Source organism: Heterocephalus glaber, unplaced genomic scaffold, assembly GCF_053883595.1.
Source record: "Heterocephalus glaber isolate CG9 unplaced genomic scaffold, H.glaber_assembly_v1.0 deba00001720, whole genome shotgun sequence".
Classification (NCBI taxonomy): domain Eukaryota; kingdom Metazoa; phylum Chordata; class Mammalia; order Rodentia; family Bathyergidae; genus Heterocephalus; species Heterocephalus glaber.
In genome coordinates this window covers 11,569,085-11,591,593 of record NW_028258433.1, presented here as the reverse complement: position 1 = coordinate 11,591,593, position 22,509 = coordinate 11,569,085, and the positions used below count along the sequence as shown (strand labels likewise).

The 22,509-nt window shown below is 36.5% G+C and overlaps 1 protein-coding gene across 1 annotated transcript in view; it reads right to left on the bottom strand.

Moving 5' to 3' along the window:
- Frem2 (FRAS1 related extracellular matrix 2) overlaps nucleotides 1–22,509 on the bottom strand; it is a 214,113-nt gene that overhangs the window by 11,540 nt on the left and 180,064 nt on the right. Inside the window, exons 17-18 of the mRNA XM_004874055.3 lie at nucleotides 2,365–2,557; nucleotides 690–794 (exon numbers count right to left, since the gene is read on the bottom strand). Of these exons, the coding sequence (XP_004874112.2) occupies nucleotides 690–794; nucleotides 2,365–2,557 (298 nt within the window). The remainder of the gene's footprint in view (nucleotides 1–689; nucleotides 795–2,364; nucleotides 2,558–22,509) is intronic.

The following is a 22,509-nucleotide window of genomic DNA, read 5'->3' as shown; positions in this document are numbered from 1 at the left end:
GTCAAATTAAAAAATTGTGATAAGGGCTGGGGATTTAGCTCAGTGGTTCTGGCGCCTGCCTTGCAAGCGCAAGGTCCCGAGTTCAATCCCTGGTACAAAAAAAAAAAAAAAAAAAAAAAAAATTGTAATAAAATGTCTTGAATAAAATAAACAAGCACGGGACTTTATTGATTACTGTCTTTTAAAAATATTCTAGACACAGTGCATCACAGTGAGTAAAACTGCCTAGCCAGTCCTTATTAAACACAGCTAGTTTACAAGACTGAAACTTCAGTATGAAAGTCAAGTGCCACTTCTGAGTCTATTCTCACAAAACCTAAAAAAGAGCTGTGAACAGAGAAGTGTTTGCTGAATTAATCACTTGATATTCATTTTTTTGGTACAATCGAAGCAAAACAGAGAAAGGAATTGTTATTACTACATTCTCTCTATACGAACTCAAGAGGGTTTCCTTTTACATGTCCTCGGTGATTTTGCATTTTCTCTAAAAGTCCACATAACAGTAATTTTGTGGATGATGAGACACGGGTAAATAATTATCAAGCCCTCAAGGAGATAATTGCACATATAAGATTCATTTGACATGAAGGGCTTCAAAGCTAACCAGGAAGCATGTTGAAACGTGTGAGAATGGAAACACTATACGCTTGTTGTGTTGGGAGTGCTGATTAGTGGACAAAGGGGCTTACCGGGATGTGACAGCACAAATAAGCCATGGAACTGAGCCTCTGTCTTAAAGTTCACGGCCAGGCGCCCCTCTTCACCGATGCGCATGCTGGTCGGATAGAGAGAACCTACAAAGGGTGGAAATACAGGTGACTATAGACTGCTAATGTACAGATTCTTTCCAAAACTTAATTCAGATCTGTTTCATCTTGAAGTATTCTAGGCCAATGGTATTGTTAGAAGAAATGTGAATAATAAAAGTGGCAGAAGTTTCTTCGTTTTCTTTTTCTAAGGATAAAAGATGTCTATAAGGAAGGCAATATGAATTAGGTTACTGTCAAATACACAGATTAATTACCATAGGCTCTTTTTTTAAGCTTTAGTTTACAAATATGAAGCTATAAATTGAGAGACATGATGAAGTAGTCAAAATTGTAGAGACCTGGACATGTAAGTGGAACTGGGCCTGCATTTTTCAGAATGATTGCAAATTTTACAGGCTTACAGAAAACTAAAACTTCTCCAAGAAATGTTAACAGTTAGACAAAATTTAGCTCTGGATATAAGAAGCAAACAACAGATCCTTAATGCAAATGTTGAGGATCACAGAAAAGTCCTCATTAAGATTCATTTAAAAATACATTTTCTGGGCCAGGGATTTAGCTCAGTGGTTCCGCTGCCTGCCTTGCAAGCGGAAGGACTCAAGTGCGATCCCTGGTACCAAAAAAAAAAACACAAAAAAAACCCAAACTATTTTCTAAGGTGAAATGTAGAGTTAAAATACTTGACATAATCTGGAATGATTGTATAGGGTGATCATATTACTTGTCACATAACTCTAAGGTACTTTAAACCCTAGTAGATTCATATATGAGATGTGCTATCAATATATATTATTTCTATTTAATAAATGTACAGCTGGGATGATGCTTTAGATATTCATGGAAACAGAATAGTAATATTGTATAAGGCTAAAAAGAGAACGCACTAATTGTACAAATGGATTAATTAGCTTTAAACTTGTGGACTCTGAATTATGACTCTGATATGGAGATTGAAACAAAATTTTGCAGAGCCTTTGGACTCCACAGTTAGTTGAATTCAATGACCAGTTACAAAGACATTTGACTAAAGTATCACAGAATAACAGAATTTTAAATTGGAAAGAGATACTGGAGGTTTGTCTATCATTCAAAAGAAAGTAAGTACCAGGTAGTTTAAGCAATATGCTTGAGATCACACAGCTAGATAGTTGGAGAGTCAAAACTACTATATAGGACATAGTTTATAGTAGATTTTACCATGCATCTTTCATTTTAAGAAAGAAAATTGCATAACTTTTACCCTTGCATTCATCCCTTATTTTCAGTTGAAATTTCCTCTATCCATTTTCTAGAACCCATGTAGATCGTAGATTGTGTTGTGTGATACCTACATGATTAATCATCTAAGGTGAACTGCTAGACAAAAATATTCATGAAATGTATAAAGTTATATTTAACAATCATGTACTATACAAATTTTGAGGCATTGATATAATTGCATTTAACAAGAATTTTTCCACAACAAAAGTGAAATTATTTGATTAATGAATAGAATAAGAAAATATATTGTAAGTTGCTTCTATTATTTTTTGCTACAGTTAAAACAAATTCTCTTATGTCATTCAAATAGGTAAGAAAAGTCTTTTCAACCCACCTTGGAGTTCAGCTTCTGGTGGGCTGCCAATCCCATCATTCCACAAGATGGCAGTGTCATACACAAAAGTCAGACGAAGCTCTGACTTCAAATCGAAATGCTGCCAGCCTCCTACCCCAACTGGGGAATGGAACACATAGGAAACATACAGAGGAACTCGCAGGGTCACGTAGGACTGCACTAAGTTTAGGACCTAAAACAATAAAATTAAATCTATCAACACTATTTGTTGTTAACTCAATGAGCCTGAATTTGTACAATCTATTTTCTCCTCTCACTTAACTGAAGATTTTGAGTAATCAATGAGGAAATGGAAATGATAGTATTTTTACAACACTGCTTTCCCTCACTTAATTTTGGATCAATTAAATTATTGTTACTAGCTACCTTCGTTTGCAACAAAGGGTATGCACCAGCAATCCTTAAGATAAACATTATTTTAAGTGTACTACATTTAAATAGTATTTACTTTATGACAATTTTATTAAGCTATAGTCATGTATCATATAATTCACCTATTTAAAGTGGGCAATTCAATGAGTTTTAGCATATTCAAAGAATTGTGCAACCATCACTACCATCATTTTTTAGAACATTTTTATCACCTCCAAATGGAATGCCATATACTCTAGCATTCACCCACTATCCCTGCTCCCCATAGTCCCTGGAAGCAACTAGTCTACTAAATGTCTTTATGTATTTGCTTCTTCTGGACTATTTAGTCTGTTGCTTGTTTGGGACTATTATGAAAAATTCTGTTATTATATAAAGGGAGACTAGACAAGCAGTAAAAATCTGGAATCAACTATACTTAGTAATGACATATCATATTTAAAATGTTTCAAGAATAAGTAACTGAAGTGTCTTGCTTTGAATTTTATACTTTCCCCCTCCAGGTACAGAGAAGATGGGTTGGGGATTAAACTAATATTCACTTATCGAGCACTAACTACATTCCAGACAATGTACTAGATTTCCAATAAAAACTATTTAATATTTTCACTTATAATTATATTTATAAGTGTCTTTAATTATTCAGTCATGGCTGCCTCAAAATCTGAAATTGATTCAAAGCATTTACCTTTCATGGTCATTTTGACTTTTGGAAAGAGCAAGAAGACATACAATGTCAGATCCAGTGAATAAGGAGGATGAGGACATACCATGTTTTTACAAGCCCACATTTTCATGGGATGGCACTCAGCAGAAGCATTCACCAATTTTTTTTTTTACTCACACCTCATAAAGATACTCATGAAAGAAGACTTCCAGGATTGCTTCAGGAAGTGACAAGAATGCTAGGATAAGTGTGTTTGAGGTGAGGGGGAGTACCTTGAGGGGATTAATGGGAATGTGTCTTTTACTGTAATAAAAAAATGTTTTTGAGACAAGATCTCCCTATACAGTTCAGGTTGGCCTTGAACTCACAATGTAGCCTGGGCTGGCCTGGAACTCAAGGTAATCCTTCCTTCTCAGCCTCCGAGTGCTGTGTGCTAGGATTATAGATGTGTGTTACCACTTCCGGCTAAAATTTTTTGAATGGGTGAATGGACAGAAAGAGAAAGGCATAGGCAAATTACATCTCAAACAAATTTCCCACAGAAATCTTTAATGTAAATGCATGGCCCCACCAAAATTAGAACCCTGTTTATAGTCCATATGTTTTCTCCTCTAACATATCTCATTGCATTTCAAACAAAGCTGAGGGCAGTGCTAAGGTCATCTAACAAAAATGATCATTAATTAATTGTCAAAATATCTCTCCAAAGAATAGTAGAACAGATACAACCAGTCTCTTACACACAAGAGGAGATGGGTGTAGCTCAGATCACACTCCTTAGAAGTCCTAGCCAGGCTGTCTGACCAGGGCTCCCTCTGCACTGAGCAGACAAGAATAGATACATGAGTTAGTGAATAATTTATGTCATGAGAACTCTACTCTTGCATATCACACTATCATGGAGTTAAAAGTAAACTCCTCAAGTCATAAAAATGATGACCTGAATTGCCAATGAAAATATATAAAAGGGGAACCATCAAATCAATTATTTGAGTCCCAGCTATGTACAGTAGCTATCACTTGCCATCACCTGCTTGACCTGGACAGCAGGAAAGGTTCCCTTCAGTGCAAGTCCTTTGAGACAGTGTTTCCTAAGAGTGCTGTTATTGCTATCACAGAGTAATTGATCCTGAAATGCAATGTTAATGCTCTGGCAGTGTAACGGACAGTGACTAAGTCAATCCACCCTGTCCCTAGTAATTAAGATTCATATTTCATCCTGTGAGAAGCCACTATTTTTTTTTTTACAAAAAAGATTAACACTTAATACTTAATGGCATGGATTTCTGACTAAACTTTGGATTTTTGCCAATGCTGTACTTTATCCATCAAATATTACTGAGTGTACTATTTCACAGGGGATTACTAAAATTCACTTCCTATGAATAAGTTAATTGGAGTACAGCTCCATGACTAATTCTTTGATTTCCTTTGATTCTTGTACTAAAATAGAATTTGATCATTTTAGGACATGAAGTCAGCATCTTATTGCATTTTCTTATAATCCTGGGCCAGGTCTTCTTTCTGACTACTTAGGATCTCTGCATAAAGGAACTGCAGCCTAAATAGAACTGCTGTGATCATTCAGGTCACCTACCTATTTATTTCTTCAAAACTACAGAATGCAAAGCAATCAGTCTAACTTCTAGCTGTCACCTTAAAGAGTACACAATGTTCTTTCAGTCCGTACACAGGACATTTAAAGGTATTTGTTGATAGTAAAATAAATATATGGCAGATCTTAAACTGAGACATAATGAATGACTTCACCAGTTCTTATTGATGCTTTAAATTTCTTCAATAATCACAAAAAATACTTTAAATACTATATTTAAAGGGAAAGTATAAAAGGCAAATGCCCTGGAAAAGGTAATAACATTGTCAAATTTATATGACTTAGTAGCAAGTATGTATTTGGGGATGATACTGTCTACTCAAGGTACATAAGAAAGGCTGCTAATGGGTATGTGAGGTAGATAGGGAAGGGGGGGAGTAGAAAGAAAGATTATGTATTGTAATGAAAATTACGCTTATAATATTTTATACAGTGGGAACTCATGTTGAGAAAAATTGCAGTAGACTTAATTCTTCACTCAATTTGGTCATATAGTTGCAGCTACCCAACATACATATTGTCCTCTATCTTTCTTCTCTTCCCTCTTTCCCCCTCCTCTTTATCTTTGCAATGATGGGGATAGAATCCAGGGCTTCACACATGTTAAGCAAGTGGCCTATATCCCTTGCCCTATATTGTACTGATGTTTTCAAATTCATATAGAAATAAGATAGTGTATGTATCAAGACTAACATTTAAATTTCTATACCAGTGCCATTCAACAGTAATATAATGTGAACTGCATATGCAATTTTAGATTTTCTCATAATCACATGTAAAAACATAAACAAAAAAAGTGAGATCAAGGTAATAATACAGTCTTCTTAGCCAAATATATCAAACATATTCTGTCTTAGTATATAATCAATAGAAAATATTGTACAGTCTTTTTTGTATTAAGTGTTTGACATCTGGTATGTATTTACATGCCAACACCTCTGCATTCTACCAGCCTCACTTCTTAGGGCTCAACAAACATAAATGGCTGGTGGCAATCAGATTGGACAGCAGCACACAGCTGAACTCCTATACTCAATATCCTTCAACTAGAACATGCACATTAAAAATAAGAATCATTAAAACATTTTGTCAACATGTGTGTCTCACCTTTATGTAGAATATGTGGTTTTTGTTTACTTTACAGATTAAAAATGAAGGCAGAGCTGTTAGAATTTTATCTTTGGGCAAAGGCCTCTGGGTATTTTCCACTGGTTGAAATGTTTTTCTGTTGCTGCTTTTTTTTTTTGCCAGAAATGTGTACTCCATCAAGATAGTGGTGTCTGTGAATGTGTAGTGAAGGGTCATCTATCTTAATAGCTTCAAATTTCAATAAAGAATACACTTGGCTACTTAGTAGAGATCACTGTTTTTAATAAGTCCTTTGAATAGCACATGTCCAGGAATACTTGTGAGAAAGTGATGGTGGCTTTTGCTTAATTACAAGCAAGTTTGAAGATATAGGTATCAGAGAGGCAAGAGTAGACTCTGGGATGAGGGTCAATATTGGTTCAAAAACTCCTTAGAATTAAGAATGACTCTATGGGATATTTATAGTGACAGGCTTATAAATAATCTAAGTGACCAAGAGTGGAAAAGTTAACTATGATGGCACACTTATAAGGTGAAATCATGTAGTCATCAAAATCATGAATCTGAAAAATTTTCCTTGTCACGCAAAATGCTCACATGTTAAGTAAAAAGGCAGTAAGCAGAATATTATAAATTGCATTATGCCACTACTCTAAAAAAGTATGTGTATATTGAAAAGAGATTAGAAAATATGCCTGTGTACAAGGATAGTGGGATAATAGAAAATTTTATTTTCTTTTTTAAGAAATACTTTTTTGGTTCCCCAGATGTCTACAATATCATTTTCATTTAAAAAGCCCCATTATTAAAAATAATTGGTAATCTTGACAAAATAGGAAGCAATATACTATATGAAAGTTATACATTTTGGATTCCTCTTGCTATTTCTTGTGAAATCATTAATAGTGGTTTACATATAACAGAAACTTACTAAGTGTAAAATAAATGGTATGAAAAAAGTGACTTCTAAGATATTCTAACCTCAGAATTCATGTTGGTAAATCAAATAAACTAGTACAAAGGAGGCAAAATTACTCCTCAAAGTAGCTAAAAAACTTTTACTTTTCCCAAATCATACATCTTCTTACAAGTACATGACAATTTCATGTTTTAAATGCAACCCATAATTGAGGTTGTATTTCTGTGGCTTATTCATTCACATGAACAATGTTTTCAGTTCCTGTTTACCTAATAAATGAGAGAGTTACAATTCTTATCTCACATACAAACAATAAAAAGGGAAATGAATTTTTAAAAAATTTGTTTTTGAGAAAAACACTAAAAACTCAATATTTAAAAAAATTGTTAACTATAATAACCATCTTGCATCAAAAGTGTTTTTCATTGCAGAAATGTTAATGTTTTTAAATAAAGCAGGACACATGTAAAGGCGAAGTAGAATTATTTACAGAATTTATATTTTGTTTTCCTGCTATTTATCAGCTTTTATATTTTAGAAATTAATTAAATTGACTTTAGAGTTAAATGTCATTAGCAAATTTCCAAATTTCTTTTTCTTGGCAAGTAAAATTCTTAACTTTAAAAAAGTGACCATCTGACTGATGCAAGTGTATTTTATTGGCATGTAAGCTTTGTCTGGTATCCGTACCATTACCTGATATTTTCCCTGGTGCAGAATAATGTTCACTGACATTTTTTATTAGTTCACATTAGTAATGCAGAATAAGAAGAAAAAATGAAAACTGCAGCATCAGGATACAAGTCCAGTTTAAATTTTTTTCTTTCTTTTCTCCCAGAACACATATAAATACCTAGGAAATCCCTTTCACCTGCAAATGGGTTCAGCCATTCCCTTTCAACTTGCAATGTCATTTTTCATCTGTGAATAGATCATTTTTTCACCTGTAAAGTGGGGTTTCCTCTTTGAATGGATGACTGTCTTTCTGTGGGTGTACCATCCTCCTTCATCCACCAAACCAAGACCCAGATTATAGACTGACAAAGTCCACAGATTTCTGCCACCAAAAACACATAACTATTCCTAGTTCCAAACTGTAGTGTCTCTTCCTCTACCTGTTCCTAGCTCTTGCCCTCTCCCTCTCTCTCAAGGGCCTGCACTCTCATTCTTTGGATGTATACTGAAATTTCTGCCTAATAAACCTTCCTGAGCCTCTCAATTGACACAAACTGGAAAATTCTTTTCCTGCAACAGAAGTCAGTGAGCCTGTGAACGTATTTTATGGGTAGGGTGAGCTAGGTTCCTTATTTCAGCTTCACGAACCTCCTCAGACACTGTCTGGGGACAATGTCATCTGTCCCTTATTTGCTTATTTTTTAGTTTGTTCATATAAAAGAAAAACATGCAGTATTTAACTTTCTGAGTCTGGCTTATTTTGCTTATCATGATGGTCTCCAGTTTCATTCATTTTCCTGCAGATGACATGATTTTGCTCTTCTCTATGGATGAATAATATTCAGTTGTGTATATATCCAGTTTTTGGTCCATTCATCTATTGTAGGGGATCTAGGCTATTTCCATATCTTAGCTATTGTGAATTGTGCTACAATAAACATGGGTATTCATGTACCACCCTAGTAGTGTAGTTATTATGAGAAGGTAGTCAGATAACAATAAGGTCAGATAAAAGAAAAGAAACTAGTCCACCCAGATGAATAGCTAATTTAAGCAGCTAAGCCAAGCTTAGAGATGCAAAGATAAACACAAGAAAAAGAATCAAAGGTTGAGACATAAGGACTCTTCCCTCCAAGAAGACTATCATCCAGGATGTACTAAGTTAGTTAAGAGCCTTAACATCTCCTCTGTACCCTTGGCCTCAAGAAAACCTTACAAATACAAGATGACCAGTTTTCTCTTTGAACTCCTTTGAACTCAAGCTCCTTCCTGGTCTCTGCTTATGCCTATCAGATCAGGACAGGGACTCCCATTTGTATTTCTGCTCAGAAATCTTCTTTTATTATTTCTAATTAAACTCTCATAATTTCCTCTTTTGGTTTGTGACTTCATCTTTCATTGTTCACGGAACCATGAGCTTGGTTGGCACAGAAATTGTGATAACATCACTGGAGGTTCCACCAAGATTTGACATTAATAGTAGGTAAGTCCCCATGAGAGTTTTATTATTTTTTTCTTTTGCAATATATTCTTGTTTAACTGTGTTTCCATTTATGAGATAGATGTTTGTGCTTTTTTTTCTTACTGGGTAAACTTATAGCCTGATGTTTTTTCTGTCATTTCCCTGGTGGTAGCGTAGATGTGGGGAACAGCATGCCATATATAAAAGAGGTATTCCTCAGCCACTTAAAAGTGATGGGGGTGTCTGCTGCTCTAAAATCTGAAAGGACAGGTTTCACTGGGGAAATCTGGCATGATCTTCCTTCCACACTTGTCTGTCTCAGGTTCCTTTCTGGTTTGATCCTCTTCCACTGAGGGAACAATTTCATCTCTTGATGCTCTTGATGTTGGTCTTTTGAGAGAGATGAGAATGATAGCTCTTGGGTTAATTACTCTATTAACTCACTAGAAGCATGATAAAGACAAACCTCTTTCATTGCTAAGGACTCTTAATTCCAACTTTTCTACTCCTGTTTTTTTTTTTTCCTTTCATTTATTTGGAAGCATGATTTACTAAAGACTAGAGAGACCCACCCTAAAAAGGCTTTTAATCCCAATTCACTTTCTGCCTTTGGGGTAGCAAGGGTTTGGAAAATAGTGACAAGCTGAATAATGAAGTTTTTGTGCCTTGTATTCTGAGTTACTGTTGGATTAGGCACTTATCCATCCCTTCTCCACTGCCTGGGTAGGGTAGACTGACTAGTTTTTAAGGCCAATGAAGCATAGATGATTACATTAGTAAAACGGAAGGCAGTCTTTGGAGGTCTGCATAGGCTAATGGCAGCTTTAGTCAGAATGGGCATTAAAAGAACAGACAGCCAGAGGCCCTTGTCTCTGGGACACTGGCTCTCTCTGGTCATGATTTCTCTCCAGAATTTATCACTAGGCCAGCCACTGAGTTCTACACACAGAGATATGCTAACTGAGGGCTAAGAAAGGAAAAGCCTATGCCTAGTATGTGCCAAGCAGTCATAGGATCATGAAGGGGGCCCAAGCACTGGTAAAATAGGATAGTCATCTTCTAATCTCACTTCCTTGAGCACCTTCAGGTCACTGCTGCTGGCACTGGACAGGTCAGGTTTAAAATATGCCTTAGGTAAAGAGACAGAACAAAAGGGGATGGACAGGGCTGCCTTCTTTCCTCTTATTGTTTTTTCAAAACAGAAAGCTTGATATGAAGGGGACTCAAGATACCTTACTTCTTGACATGCATACTTAAAAAAGTAGCTAGGACTACTTTGAGCCCCAGGCTCCAAAGAAACATCATCTAGTCTTTTTCTACTCCCATACTAGGTCTGAGCAGCCTCTGAATGGCAAAAGTAGTTGCCAAAGAAGAACATATAAATTACAACAATATATCTTTAATAATCAGTCTGGCCCTTTGGAGAGAACATTTACATATACAACAGATGCAGCTATCAAAGGAACAGTTTACTATAGTGACTCTAATATAGAGGGCCCCGAGGAGCTTGTACTGTGGTAGCAATTATTCCAAAGATTGAAGTAAAGCAAGCTTAGGACCATTTAAAAAAAAATCCTTGCTTTCATGGGTATAAAAGGGTTTCTATCTCTTTTCCCTTCTGACTCTTACTGGTGTTAATTTATTACAAGGGATCTCTACTATGATTCACCTAAAAAGTGCTATAACACCCCCAGGAAAGGTTCTGACTAGTCTACTTGTAGTTATAACCTAAAACTATAACAGGTTATTATAATTCAACATGGCCTAGACATGTAGAGTGCAATCTGATTAAATGTGATTGTTTATATGTTCTCTATATTTTTTGTCTGTTCATCTGCCTGTTAATCTGTTTTAATAAATGGTTAAGATACCTGAAGCTGCTTCATTAAAGATTTTCTTTAGATCATATACATTTTATTTTTCATTTTTTTGTCCTTGTAGACTTCCAGCTCTTTTGAGACTTTCCATAGAAAATTGGTTGCATAGGTTTGTGGGGATAACCAAAATCACTTAAAACATTACTAGATGAGGGCTAATAGGCTCCAGGCTTACATCAGACTAGGTCCTGAAATCTCAACAAATTACTCAGAATCTGTTTGTATCTCTGATGTTCATCTTATGGTTATGGTATGACTTTTATTTTCAGTAATGAGAAGGCAGAAAAATCTTTTCAGAAGGATTTCATACAACAAGCTTGCCATCTACTTAAGGCAGCACAAGCTGGTTAAGAATTGGTGGTGTTAATTCTCACAGTGCTCTCTCTTATTAACTGAAACCTGCAGTTACCAGCTTTCACCTAATGGAATAGAGCTGTTAGCAGTTCACCCGTAGAAGCAGAACAGTGACTTTTCTAGTTAGCAGAGGTCATGGAGAGAAAACAGTCCTGCACTCAAAGAATTTAATAGAGGGATGGGAATTTTAAAAATTCAGCAAAGTAGAATCTATTTAGGGCATTTTATAGTCAGATTTAGTCTAAGGACTTAACACTTTTGAGGGCAGGCTTTGCATTCTAAATGACCTTGTCACACTAGTGAACTGGACATGTAGAATAAGACACAACTTTGGCAGGACAAATAGAAGACTGTCTGGGTCACACTGATAAAAGATGGACAAAGTACAGAAGACAGAAAACATTCCTTAGTGTGAAAAGAGACTACAGGCTAGATGAGGCCTGTGCAGAAGCTCTGTAGCATGAGTAAGGAATAACCAAATTATAATGGTATCCTATTACTGTATCTTAACTTTTTATACCAATGGATCATGTGGTTTGAGAGCTTCCTGAGAAAAGAACACTCAGAAAAGAAACAGAAGTGATTTAATGACTTACTGAAAGTAATCTCTGTGAAGGAGCACTAAAGGAACTAGAGATAATTTGACCTATAAAGGAAGAGGTTCAGATGCTATTACAAACTGTGTTGCTATAAATGTGGGTACACATATATCTCTGTGGTATGATGCTTTTAATTCTTTCAGGAAAATACCCATAAGAGGAATAGCTGGGTCAAATAGGACCTCTAATCCTAGTGTTTTGAGGAATCTCCACACAGATTTCCACAGTGGTTGCACCAGTCTGCATCCCACCAACAGTGGAGAAAGGTTCCTTCTTCCCTACATCCACACAAGCATTTGTTGTTGGTTAATTTCTTGATATTAGCCATTATGGAGTGAGATGATCTGTCAGTGTTGTTTAAATTTGCATTTCTCGAATGACCAGTGACACTGAACAGCTTTTCATATATTAATTTGCCACTTGTACTTCTTCACCTGAGAAGTGTCTGTTCATTTCAGATGCCCATTTTTGGATTGGGTCTTTAAATTTGGGGGGATCTGGTTTTTTTAATTCTTTGTATGATCTCGATATCAGGCCTTTGTCTGAGGAAAAACTGGCTACAATTTTTTCCCACTCTGTGGGTTGTCTCTTCACTCTCAGATGGCTTCTTTTTTCTTTTGTTATAATGTTTTATTAACAACAAAAACTGTAGGGATGGCATGAGTTAATTTTTTGGCTGTCATTTTTTTATTAGTACATATTTACATTCCTTGTGTAAAGTTGGTACATGTATATAACACATCTTAATTCTTTTATTCATCCCCTTCCCCTTCCCTCCCCTATCTCTTGATCCCCTTCTCATTTGAGAAAGATCTATCCCCATACTTCCTAGTATCTACCTGTTATTATTTTGCTCTTCATTTATAACTTGGTTTTCTCATATAAGAGAAGCCATATGATATTTAAACTTGTGTGTCTGCTTTGACTTAACATTAGAGTCTCAAGGTGTATCCATGTTCCTACAAATGACTCAAGTTTATCTTTCCTTACAGCAGAATAGTACTCCACGGTGTGTAAACACCGTATTTTCTTTATCAATTTATCTTTGATGGACATATAGGCTGCTTCCCAAATTTAGCTATTATGAATTGTGCTGCTATAAACATGGCTATGCATGTACAACTATAATATGATACCTTTACCTGTTTTGGGAAGATACCTAGAAGAAAAATACCTGAGTAAAATGGAATCTCTACTTTCAGTTTTTTGAAAAATCTCCATACTGATTTCCATAGTAGTTATACTAGTTTACATTCCCACCAACAATGTAGAAGGGTTCCTTTTTCTCCCAAAGCCTCTCCAGCATTTGTGATTATTACATTTGTTGATGATGACCATTCTTTCTGGGGTAAGATGGAATCTGAGTGTTGTTGATTTCTTTTTGTTGTTGTTGGTTTGAGACAAGGTCTTGCTATGTACTTTAGGCTGGTCTTGAACTCACTATATAGCACAGGCCAGTAGCCTTGAACTCACAGAGATCCTCCTGTTTCACTTTCCCCAGTGCTGGGATTACAGGCATGTGCACCACACCTGGGGCAGTGTTGTAATAATTTGCTTTTCTCAAATGGCTAGTGATGTTGAATATTTCTTTACGCATTTATTGACCCTTTGAACTTTATTTCATTTGCCCATTTCTTGATTGGTACTTTATTTGGGGGAATCTAATTTTTTTGAGTTCTTTATATATTCTGAATATGAGTCCTTTGTATGAGTAATACTTGGTGGTTTCCTTCAGTGCACAGAAGCTTTTTAAATTTGATATGATCCTATTTATTGATTCTTGGTACTATTTCCTATGAACCGGGATTCTTGCTCAGAAAGTCCTTGCCTACGCCTATGACTTCCAGAGTTTTACCTATTTTATCTTCCATCAGGGTTAGTGTTTATGTTTTAACATTTAATTCTTTGATCCATTTTGATTTTAGGTTAGTACATGGTGAGAGATATAGGTCTAGACTTAATCTTCTGCATGTGGATAGCCAGTTTTCCCAGCACCATTTATTAAAAAGGCTATTTTTCCTCTGCTGTATGTTTTTGGCCCTTTTGTCAAAGATTATATAGTTAATATATATTTTTTTGGTACTGGGGATCAAACTCAGGTCCTTGCACTTGCAAGGCGGCAGTGGAACCACTGAGCTAAATCCCCAGCCCTAGTTGAATGTTGTTAGAGTCATTTCTGCATCCTCTACTCTGCTCCACCAACCCTCATGTCTGTTTTTATGTCAATAATATGCTGTTTTTATCACTGCAGCTTTGAAATGTAACTTCAAGTCTGGGATTGGGATGCCTCTCACTTTGCTAAGGATTGGTTTTGCTATTCTGGGTCTCTTCTGGTTCCCTATAAATTTGAGCATTTGAAACATTAGCAAGTTCTAGTTCTCTGAGGAATGCTGTTGGCACTGTGATTATGATTGCATTAAATCTGTATATCAATTGTGGAAGTATGGCCATTTTGACTACTCATTCTACATATCCAGGAACAGGGGTATCCTTCTATCTGATGTCCTCTTGGATTTCCTTTTCAGAGTACTGTAGTTTTCATTTTAGAGGCCTTTCACTTCCTTAGTTAGGTTAATTCCAAAGTACTATATTTTTTCCTGCTGTTATTGTGAATGGTATTTTTTTCCTGATTTCTTTCACAGTGGGTTCATTATGCAATGATGAACAGTGCACAGAAATTCTATTGATTTTTCTGTGTTGATTTTGTATCCTGCTACATTGCTGAATTTGGTTATCAATTCTAGGAATCTTTTTGTGGATTTTTGGGTCTTCTATGCAGAGGATCAGGTCATCTTGTCCCTGAGCTGGCTATGGCAAGCAGAAACATAACTGCGTTTTGCCTCTGGCCACAGCTGAGGCCTCAATGGTTCCGTGAGGCTGCGGCCTCACCAGCAAGATTACATCAGTTGAAGACATCCTGGTTCTTTGAGAATCACATTAAACCAGTGGCAGACAGCACCACACACCTTACACCTCTGCATGCAGATAGGTGCACTTGGATGGTTTCTTTTGTTGGGCAAAGGCTTTTTAATAAGATGAGCTCCCAGTTGCTTCTTTGTAATATTTCCAGTATGACTGGGGTTTTGTTCATAAAATCTTTGCCTACACCTATGTCTTCAAGAGTTCTACTTATTCTCTCTTTCAGTAGATTTAATGTTTCTGTTTTAATATTTAGATCTTTGATCCACTTTGGTTTTAATTTAGCGCATGGTGAGAGACATGGATCTAGTTTTAGTCTTCAGCATGGAGAAAGCCAGTTTTTCCAGCACCATGTATTGCAGAGGTCATCCTTCTTCCAGTGAACATGTTTGGCCCCTTTGTCAAAGATAAGGTGGGTGAATGCATTTAGGGTTGTTTCTGCATCTTCTAATCTATTCTACTGATCTTCAGGTCTGTTTTGTTGCCAGTGCCATGTTTTTATCACAGTAGCTCTGTAGTATAATTTCAAGTCAGGGATTGTGATGCCCCTTTCTTTGCTTTGTTGCCCAGAATTGCCTTTGTTATTCTAGGTCTCTTCTGGTTCCAAACGAGTTTTAGGATTGTTTTTTCTAATTCTGTGAGATATGCTGTAGGAAAATTTTTTTCTTAAATTCTTTTATTGGTACATTTTAGGTATACAATACATTTACATTTATCTTTGGGTGCTTGTACCTGTACATGACGTATCTTGGTTCTAATTTTTTCCCCATTGCCTATGCATCCTTCACCCCTAAACTCTTCCCTATTTACATACTTCATTTCCATTTTTTAACTTTTCTCATAATTTTTCCTTTCCATTCTTTCCTTTCCCCTTCCCCTCCCACCACCCCTGCCCCTTTGGACTTTTTCCTATTTCAAAGTATCAATTATTAGTTATTAATCCTTTTAGTCCTTATTTACATTCTCAGTTTCTCAAACTAGATAAACTATTCGGTATTTACACATGTGTGTCTTATTTATTTCACTTAAGAGTATGGCCTCAATATGCATCCATTTAGTTATAAATGACTCTAGTTTCTTGTTCTTTATGGCTGAGTAGTACTCCATTTTATAAAAAAACCACATCTTCTTTATCCAGTTTCCAGTTGATGGGCACTTGGGCTGTTTCCAACCTTTAGCTATTACAAACTGTGCTGCAATAAACATGGGTGCACATATATCTCTGTGGTATGATTCTTTTAATTTTTTTGGGAAAATACCCAGCAGGGAAATAGCTGGGTCAAATGGGACCTCCAGCCCTAGTTCTTTGAGGTATCTCCACACTGATTTCCATAGTGGTTGCACCAGTCTGCACTCCCACCAACAATGGAGAAGGGTTCCTTTTTCTCCACACCCCTGCCAGCATTTGTTATTGGTTGATTTCTTGATAGCAGCCATTCTTTCTGGGGTGAGGTGGAATCTCAGAGTTGTTTTCATCTGCATCTCTTGAATGACCAGTGATGTTGAACATTTTTTCATATGTTTATTTGCTGCTTTTACTTCTTTGTGTAAGAAATGTCTGTTCATTTCAGATGCCCATTTTTGAATTGGGTCTTTGAATTTGGGAGGTCTGATTTTTTTCAGTTCTTTATATATTCTAGATAGTAGCCCTTTGTCTGAGTTACAGCTGCTAAAAATTTTTTCCCACATTGTAGGTTGTCTGTTAGCTCTGTTGGTGGTTTCTCTTGCAATGCAAAAGCTTTTCAATAAGATGAAATCCCAGTTGTTGATTCTTTCTGCTAGTTCCCATGCTACTGAGATTTTGTTCATAAAGTCTTTTCCTATGCCAATATCTTCAAGAGTTCTACCTAACTTATCTTCCAGCAAGTTTAGTGTTTCTGTCTTAATATTTAGATCTTTAATCCACTTAGATCTCTTTAGTGCATGGTGATAGATATGGGTCTAGTTTTAATCTCTGACAGGTTGAAATCCAGTTTTTCCAACACCATTTATTAAAGAAGCTATCTTTCCTCCAATGAAGGTGGTTGGCTCCTTTGTCAAAGACGAGGTGGCTGAGTATGTCTGAAGTTGTTTTTGCATCTTCTAATCTATTCCACTGATCCTTGTGTCTGTTTCTTTGCCAGTACCATGCTGTTTTTATCACAGTAGCTTTGCAGTATAGCTTCAAGTTGGGTATTGTGATACCCTCAGCCATGTCTGTGTTGCCCAGAATTGCTTTTACTATTCTAGGTCTCTTCTGGTTCCAAATGAAGTTTTGGATTGTTTTCTTTAGCTCTGTGAAGTATATTGTTGGAATTTCAAATGGCATTGCATTAAATCTATATAGCATTTTTGGAAGTATGGCCATTTTCACTATATTGATTCTTCCTACCCAGGAACAAGGGATGTCTTTCCATTTTCTTATATCCTCCTCGATCTCCTTTTTCAGGATGCTGTAGTTTTCAGTGTAGAGGTCTTTTGCTTCCTTTGTTAGGTTGATTTCTGGATATTTCATTTTTTTGGATGCTATTGTAAAAGGAATTGTTTCCCTAATTTCTCTCTCAATGAGGCTGCTATTTGTGTATAAGAAGGCTATTGTTTTTTGAGTGTTGACCTTATATCCAGCTACCCTACTGAATCTGTCAATTAAGTCCAGAAGTCTTCTGGTAGAGTTTTTTGGGTCTTCTATGTAAAGTATCATATCATCAGCAAATAATGACAGTTTAACTTCTTCCTTTCCTATCTTTATTCCATTTATTTATTTCTCTTTTCTAATTGCTGTGGCTAATGTTTCCAGAACTATATTGAACAGGAGTGGTGATAGTGGGCATCCTTGTCTTGTTCCTGATTTTAGTGTGAATGTTTTCAGATTTTGACCATTTAGTATGATGTTGGCTGATGGTTTTTCATAGATAGCCTTAATTGGGTTGAGAAAAAGACCTTCTATGCCAATTTTCTGTAGGGTTTTTATCACGAATTGTTGTTGGATTTTGTTGAATGCCTTTTCTGCATCTATTGAGATGATCAAATGGTTTTTGTCCATGACTCTGTTAATATAGCGTATTACATTTATTGATTTACGTATGTTGAACCATCCTTGCATCCCTGGGATAAATTCGACTTGGTCAGGGTGTATGATCTTCTTGATGACCCTCTGTATTCTGTTTGCCAGTATCTTGTTGAGGATTTTTGCATCTATGTTCATTAGGGAAACTGGCCTGTAGTTCTCTTTTTGGGTTGGGTCTTTCCCTGGTTTTGGACTCAAAGTAACACTTGCTTCCAGGAATGAATTTGGAAGCCTTGCTTCCCTTTTAATTTTCTTGATGAATTTAAAGAGTAATGGCATTAATTCTTCTTTAAATGCCTTGTAGAATTCAGCAGTGTAACAATCAGGACCTGGGCTTTACTTTATTGGTAAATTTTTTATTATATTTTCAATTTCACTCATTGTAATTGGGGTATTTAGAATTTCTGTATCTTCTTCATTTAACTTTGGCAATTCATATGTATCTAGGAATCTGTCCATTTCTTCTGTGTTTTCTATTTTATTAGAGTACAGGTTCTCGAAGTAGGTATTGATGATCCTCTGGATTTCTGCTGGTTCTGTTGTGACTTCCCCTTTTTCATTCTTAATTGCATGGATTTGAGTCTTTTCTTTCCTTTTTTTGATAAAGTTGGCTAAAGGTTTATTGATTTTATTTATTCTTTCAAAAAACGAACTCTTTGATTCATTAATTTTTTTATCATTCTCTTAGTCTCCATTGTATTGATTTCTGCTCTGATCTTTATAATTTCCTCTCTTATGAGGGCTTTGGGTTTGTTATTCTCTTCTTTTTTTAGGAGTTTGAGGTTCTGCATTAGATTATTTATCTGAGTTCTCTCTGTTTTCCTAATATGGGCATTCACTGCTATGAATTTCCCATGTTGAACTGCTTTCATTGTGTCCCATAGATTCCTAAATGTTGTACTGGCATCATCATTTACTTGTAGAAACTGTCTAATTTCTTCTTTAATTTCCTCTGTGACCCACGGGTTGTTCAGGAGGGTGTTATTCAGTTTCCAGGTGTTTGTGGGAGTTTTCCAGTTTCTCATGTTATTGATCTCCAATTTTATTGCACTGTGGTCTGATAATATACAGGGGGGTAATTTCAGTTCTTTTACATTGACTTAGACATGTCCTGTGAGCTAGCATATGGTCTGTTTTGGAGAACCACCCATGTGCAGTTGAAAAGAATGTGTATTCTGATTTTGTGGGGTGGAACACTCTTTCAATATCTATTAAGTCCATTTGTTCAATAGCTTGGTTCAGTCCTAGAATTTCATTGTTAATTTTTTGTCTAGATGATCTGTCTGTTTGTGATAGTGGGGTATTGAGGTCCCCTACTACAAGTGTATTAGTGCTTATTTGGTTTTTCATGTCCATTAATATTTGTTTTATATAGTTGGGGGCATTTATATTTGGTGCATATATATTTAGGATTGTCATCTCTTCCTCTTGGATTGTTCCCTTTACAAGGATGTAATGACTATCTTTGTCTCTCTTAATTAGTTTTGGTTTGAAATCTACTTTGTCTGCAAATAAGATTGCTACCCCTGCTTTTTTCTGGGTTCCTGTCATGTGGAGAGCTTTTCCATCCTTTTACTCTCAGTCTATGAATTTCTTTTTGAGTTAGGTGTGTCTGTTGTATGCAGCATATTGGTGGATTTTGCTTCTTCATCCATTCTGTCAGTCTACTTCTTTTGATTGGTGAATTGGGGCCATTAACATTGATAGTTATAATTGAGAGATATTGACTCATCCTTCTCATGATGTTTTACTATTGTTGGCTCTTATTTCTTTTTCCCCCTTTCCCTTTAGTTTCTTACCTTGTCTGGTGGCTTCCCTCTGTTGAGCCTCATGGAGTTGTGACCTTCGTTGCCTTTTTCTAGGATATTGCTTAGAATTGTTTGGAGTGCTGGTTTGATGTTCATGAAATTTCTCAAGTGTTCTTTGTCATCAAAGTATCTAATTTCCCCATCAATTTTGAAAGATAATTTTGCAGGATACACCAGTCTAGGTTGGAAGTTATTTTCCTTTAGGGCTTGAAATACTTGACTCCAGGCTCTCCTTGATTTGAGTGTTTGTGTTGAGAAGTCTGCTGTGATTCTGATGGGCTTTCCTTTATAGTTGATTTCTTTCTTTTCTCTAACTGCCTGTAGGATTTTGTTCTTCTGTTGGGTTTCTGGGATCTTGACTATTATATGTCTAGGTGTAGATTTTTTTTTGTCATGGCTGGGTGGAGTTCTATATGCTTCGCTTATGTGTATGTCCAATTCTCCTCCTCTGTCTGGGAAGTTTTCCACTATTACTTCTGTGAACAGTTTTTATGGTCAATTGCACTTTCTCCTGTTTTTTCATGGATTCCTATCAGTCTTATGTTATTCTTCTTTGCATCATCTAGCAGCTGTTGAATTGATTTCTCATGGACCCTTACTATTTTTAAGAAATCTCTGTTTTCATGGTCATTAGCTGCAATCCTGTCTTCTATATCTGATATTCTATCTTCAGATTCTCTTAATCTGCTCTGCATGCTTTCAATGGAGTTTTTAATGTCCTGAATATCTGTTTGAATCGGTTTCATGGATTCCCTTTCTTTCTTATGTTGGGCGATCATGGTTTCCATTTCTTTCTTATGCTGGGCATTCCTGGCTTCCAACATGTTTCTGAGCTCATCTATTTTTTTTTTTATCAGTTTCTGTTCTAGATCCTCTAATCATGTCTTTCACTCTGCTCACCATCTCTGTAGTTATCTGGGAGATTATTTCTGCTTTGAATTTTTCTAGAGCCTCATTCATCTGTTTTGTTACTTCCTGTGCTATCAGTTCAGGGTGTCCAGGTGGTTGATTATCAGACTTTTGCACCTCATTTCCCCCAGAAATTGCCTTTTGTGGGGTGGAAGTCTGGGTTTGTGGCTTGCTTAAATGCCTTCTCATTTTTGTTTTTGGTACTGTCCCTAGTTTAGTTCCTGGGTTGATATTATGAAGTTGTTTATTTTAAGTATCTTTGTTGGTCTATTTAAAACCCTTATGGAATGATTGCTTCTCAGAGGTGTCTACCAGATCTAGCTGGTCTTTAGGTTTTGAGTCTCTAATGGCTCAGAGGCTATCTCATTTTCATTATACCAAAAAGGAAAACTGTTTAGATCAATCACAGCATCTTAGCCCAAGTCATACCATCAGCAACACCATAGCATCAAATACCTCTTAAAGAATGACAATTTGTGGTAGTTATTAATCTATCACCTTTAAAAAATAAAGGGCCTCTTTCAAGGTGTGTCTCTCCTGTCACAATAGACAACATGGGCAGCAGTGTGCAGTTATAAGTGAATGAGTCTCAGTAAGCTAGTCCCAGACTCATGAGATTCAGGCAGATTCCTGGCTGTAAGTCCCAAGTTGAGCTCCTTGTCCTCCTGCAGGGTTGCACTGTGCAAGTTTCTACTGCAGGTTTCAGCTGCTTTTCCCCTGAAGAAAGTCCAGTTTCCGATGGGAGCTGATAATCCCTCCAATTTACCAATCACAGTGGTCTGGTGTGCCTTTATTGCAGAGATTCCCTTCACTTTTCCAGTGGGCTTATTTTCATCGGGGAGCCTGAGACAGGCACTCTCTCTGTTGTTCACTTCTGGAGCTCAGGAGAATGGCTTTTTTCCCCCTGTGCCTCTGCAGTGTGTAACTAAGTAGCTGCACAGCCAAAAAGCCAGAGGCCGGGGCGGAGGGGTGAGTATTGTTGGAGGCACCCTCGTGGCCCAGCCTTCAGCTGGTGGGCCTGCCCAGGGGTGTCCTCCTCACCCTGTCCTGGTGGCTGGTGGAAAGCTGGTGGAGCAAGCTGGAGTAAGCAGGTCCCAGTCAGCCTGCAACTGCTTGGTCCCACTTGGCCCTGCCGTTCGGCCCAGTCATCAGCTCTGCTGTAGGAATTTTGATCATGATTGCATTAAATCTGTATAACAATTTTGGAAGTATGGCCATTTTCATTATATTGGTTCTTCCTACCTAAGAACAAGGGATATTTTTTCATTTTCTGATGTCCTCCTCTATTTCCTTTTTCAGAGTACTGCAGTTTTCAATGTAGATAGAAGTCTTTTACTTCCTTCATTAGATTGATTCCTAGGTGTTTCATTTTTTTGCATACTATTGTGAAAGCTGTTATTTCCTTACTTTCTCTCTCAGTGAGTTTGTTATTGGTGTACAGGAAGACTATTGATTTTTGAGCATTGATTTTATATCCAGTTATGGTATTGATTTTTGTTATTAAGTCTACAAGTCTTTTGGTAGAGTTTTTGGGGGCTTCTATGGAAAGTATCATATCATCTGCAAATGATAATTTAACATCTTCCTTTCCTATCCTTATTCCTTTTATTTTTTCTCTTGTCTAATTGCTCTTGCTAATGTTCCCAGAGCTATACTGAATAACAGTGATGACAGTGGGCATTCTTGTCTTGCTCCTGATTGTAGTGTGAAAGCTTTCAGCTTTTGTCCATTCAGTATGTTGTTGGCTGTTGGTTTGTTGTAGATGGCTTTTATCAGGTTGAGATAAAGGCCAAATATTCCAAATTTCTGTGGG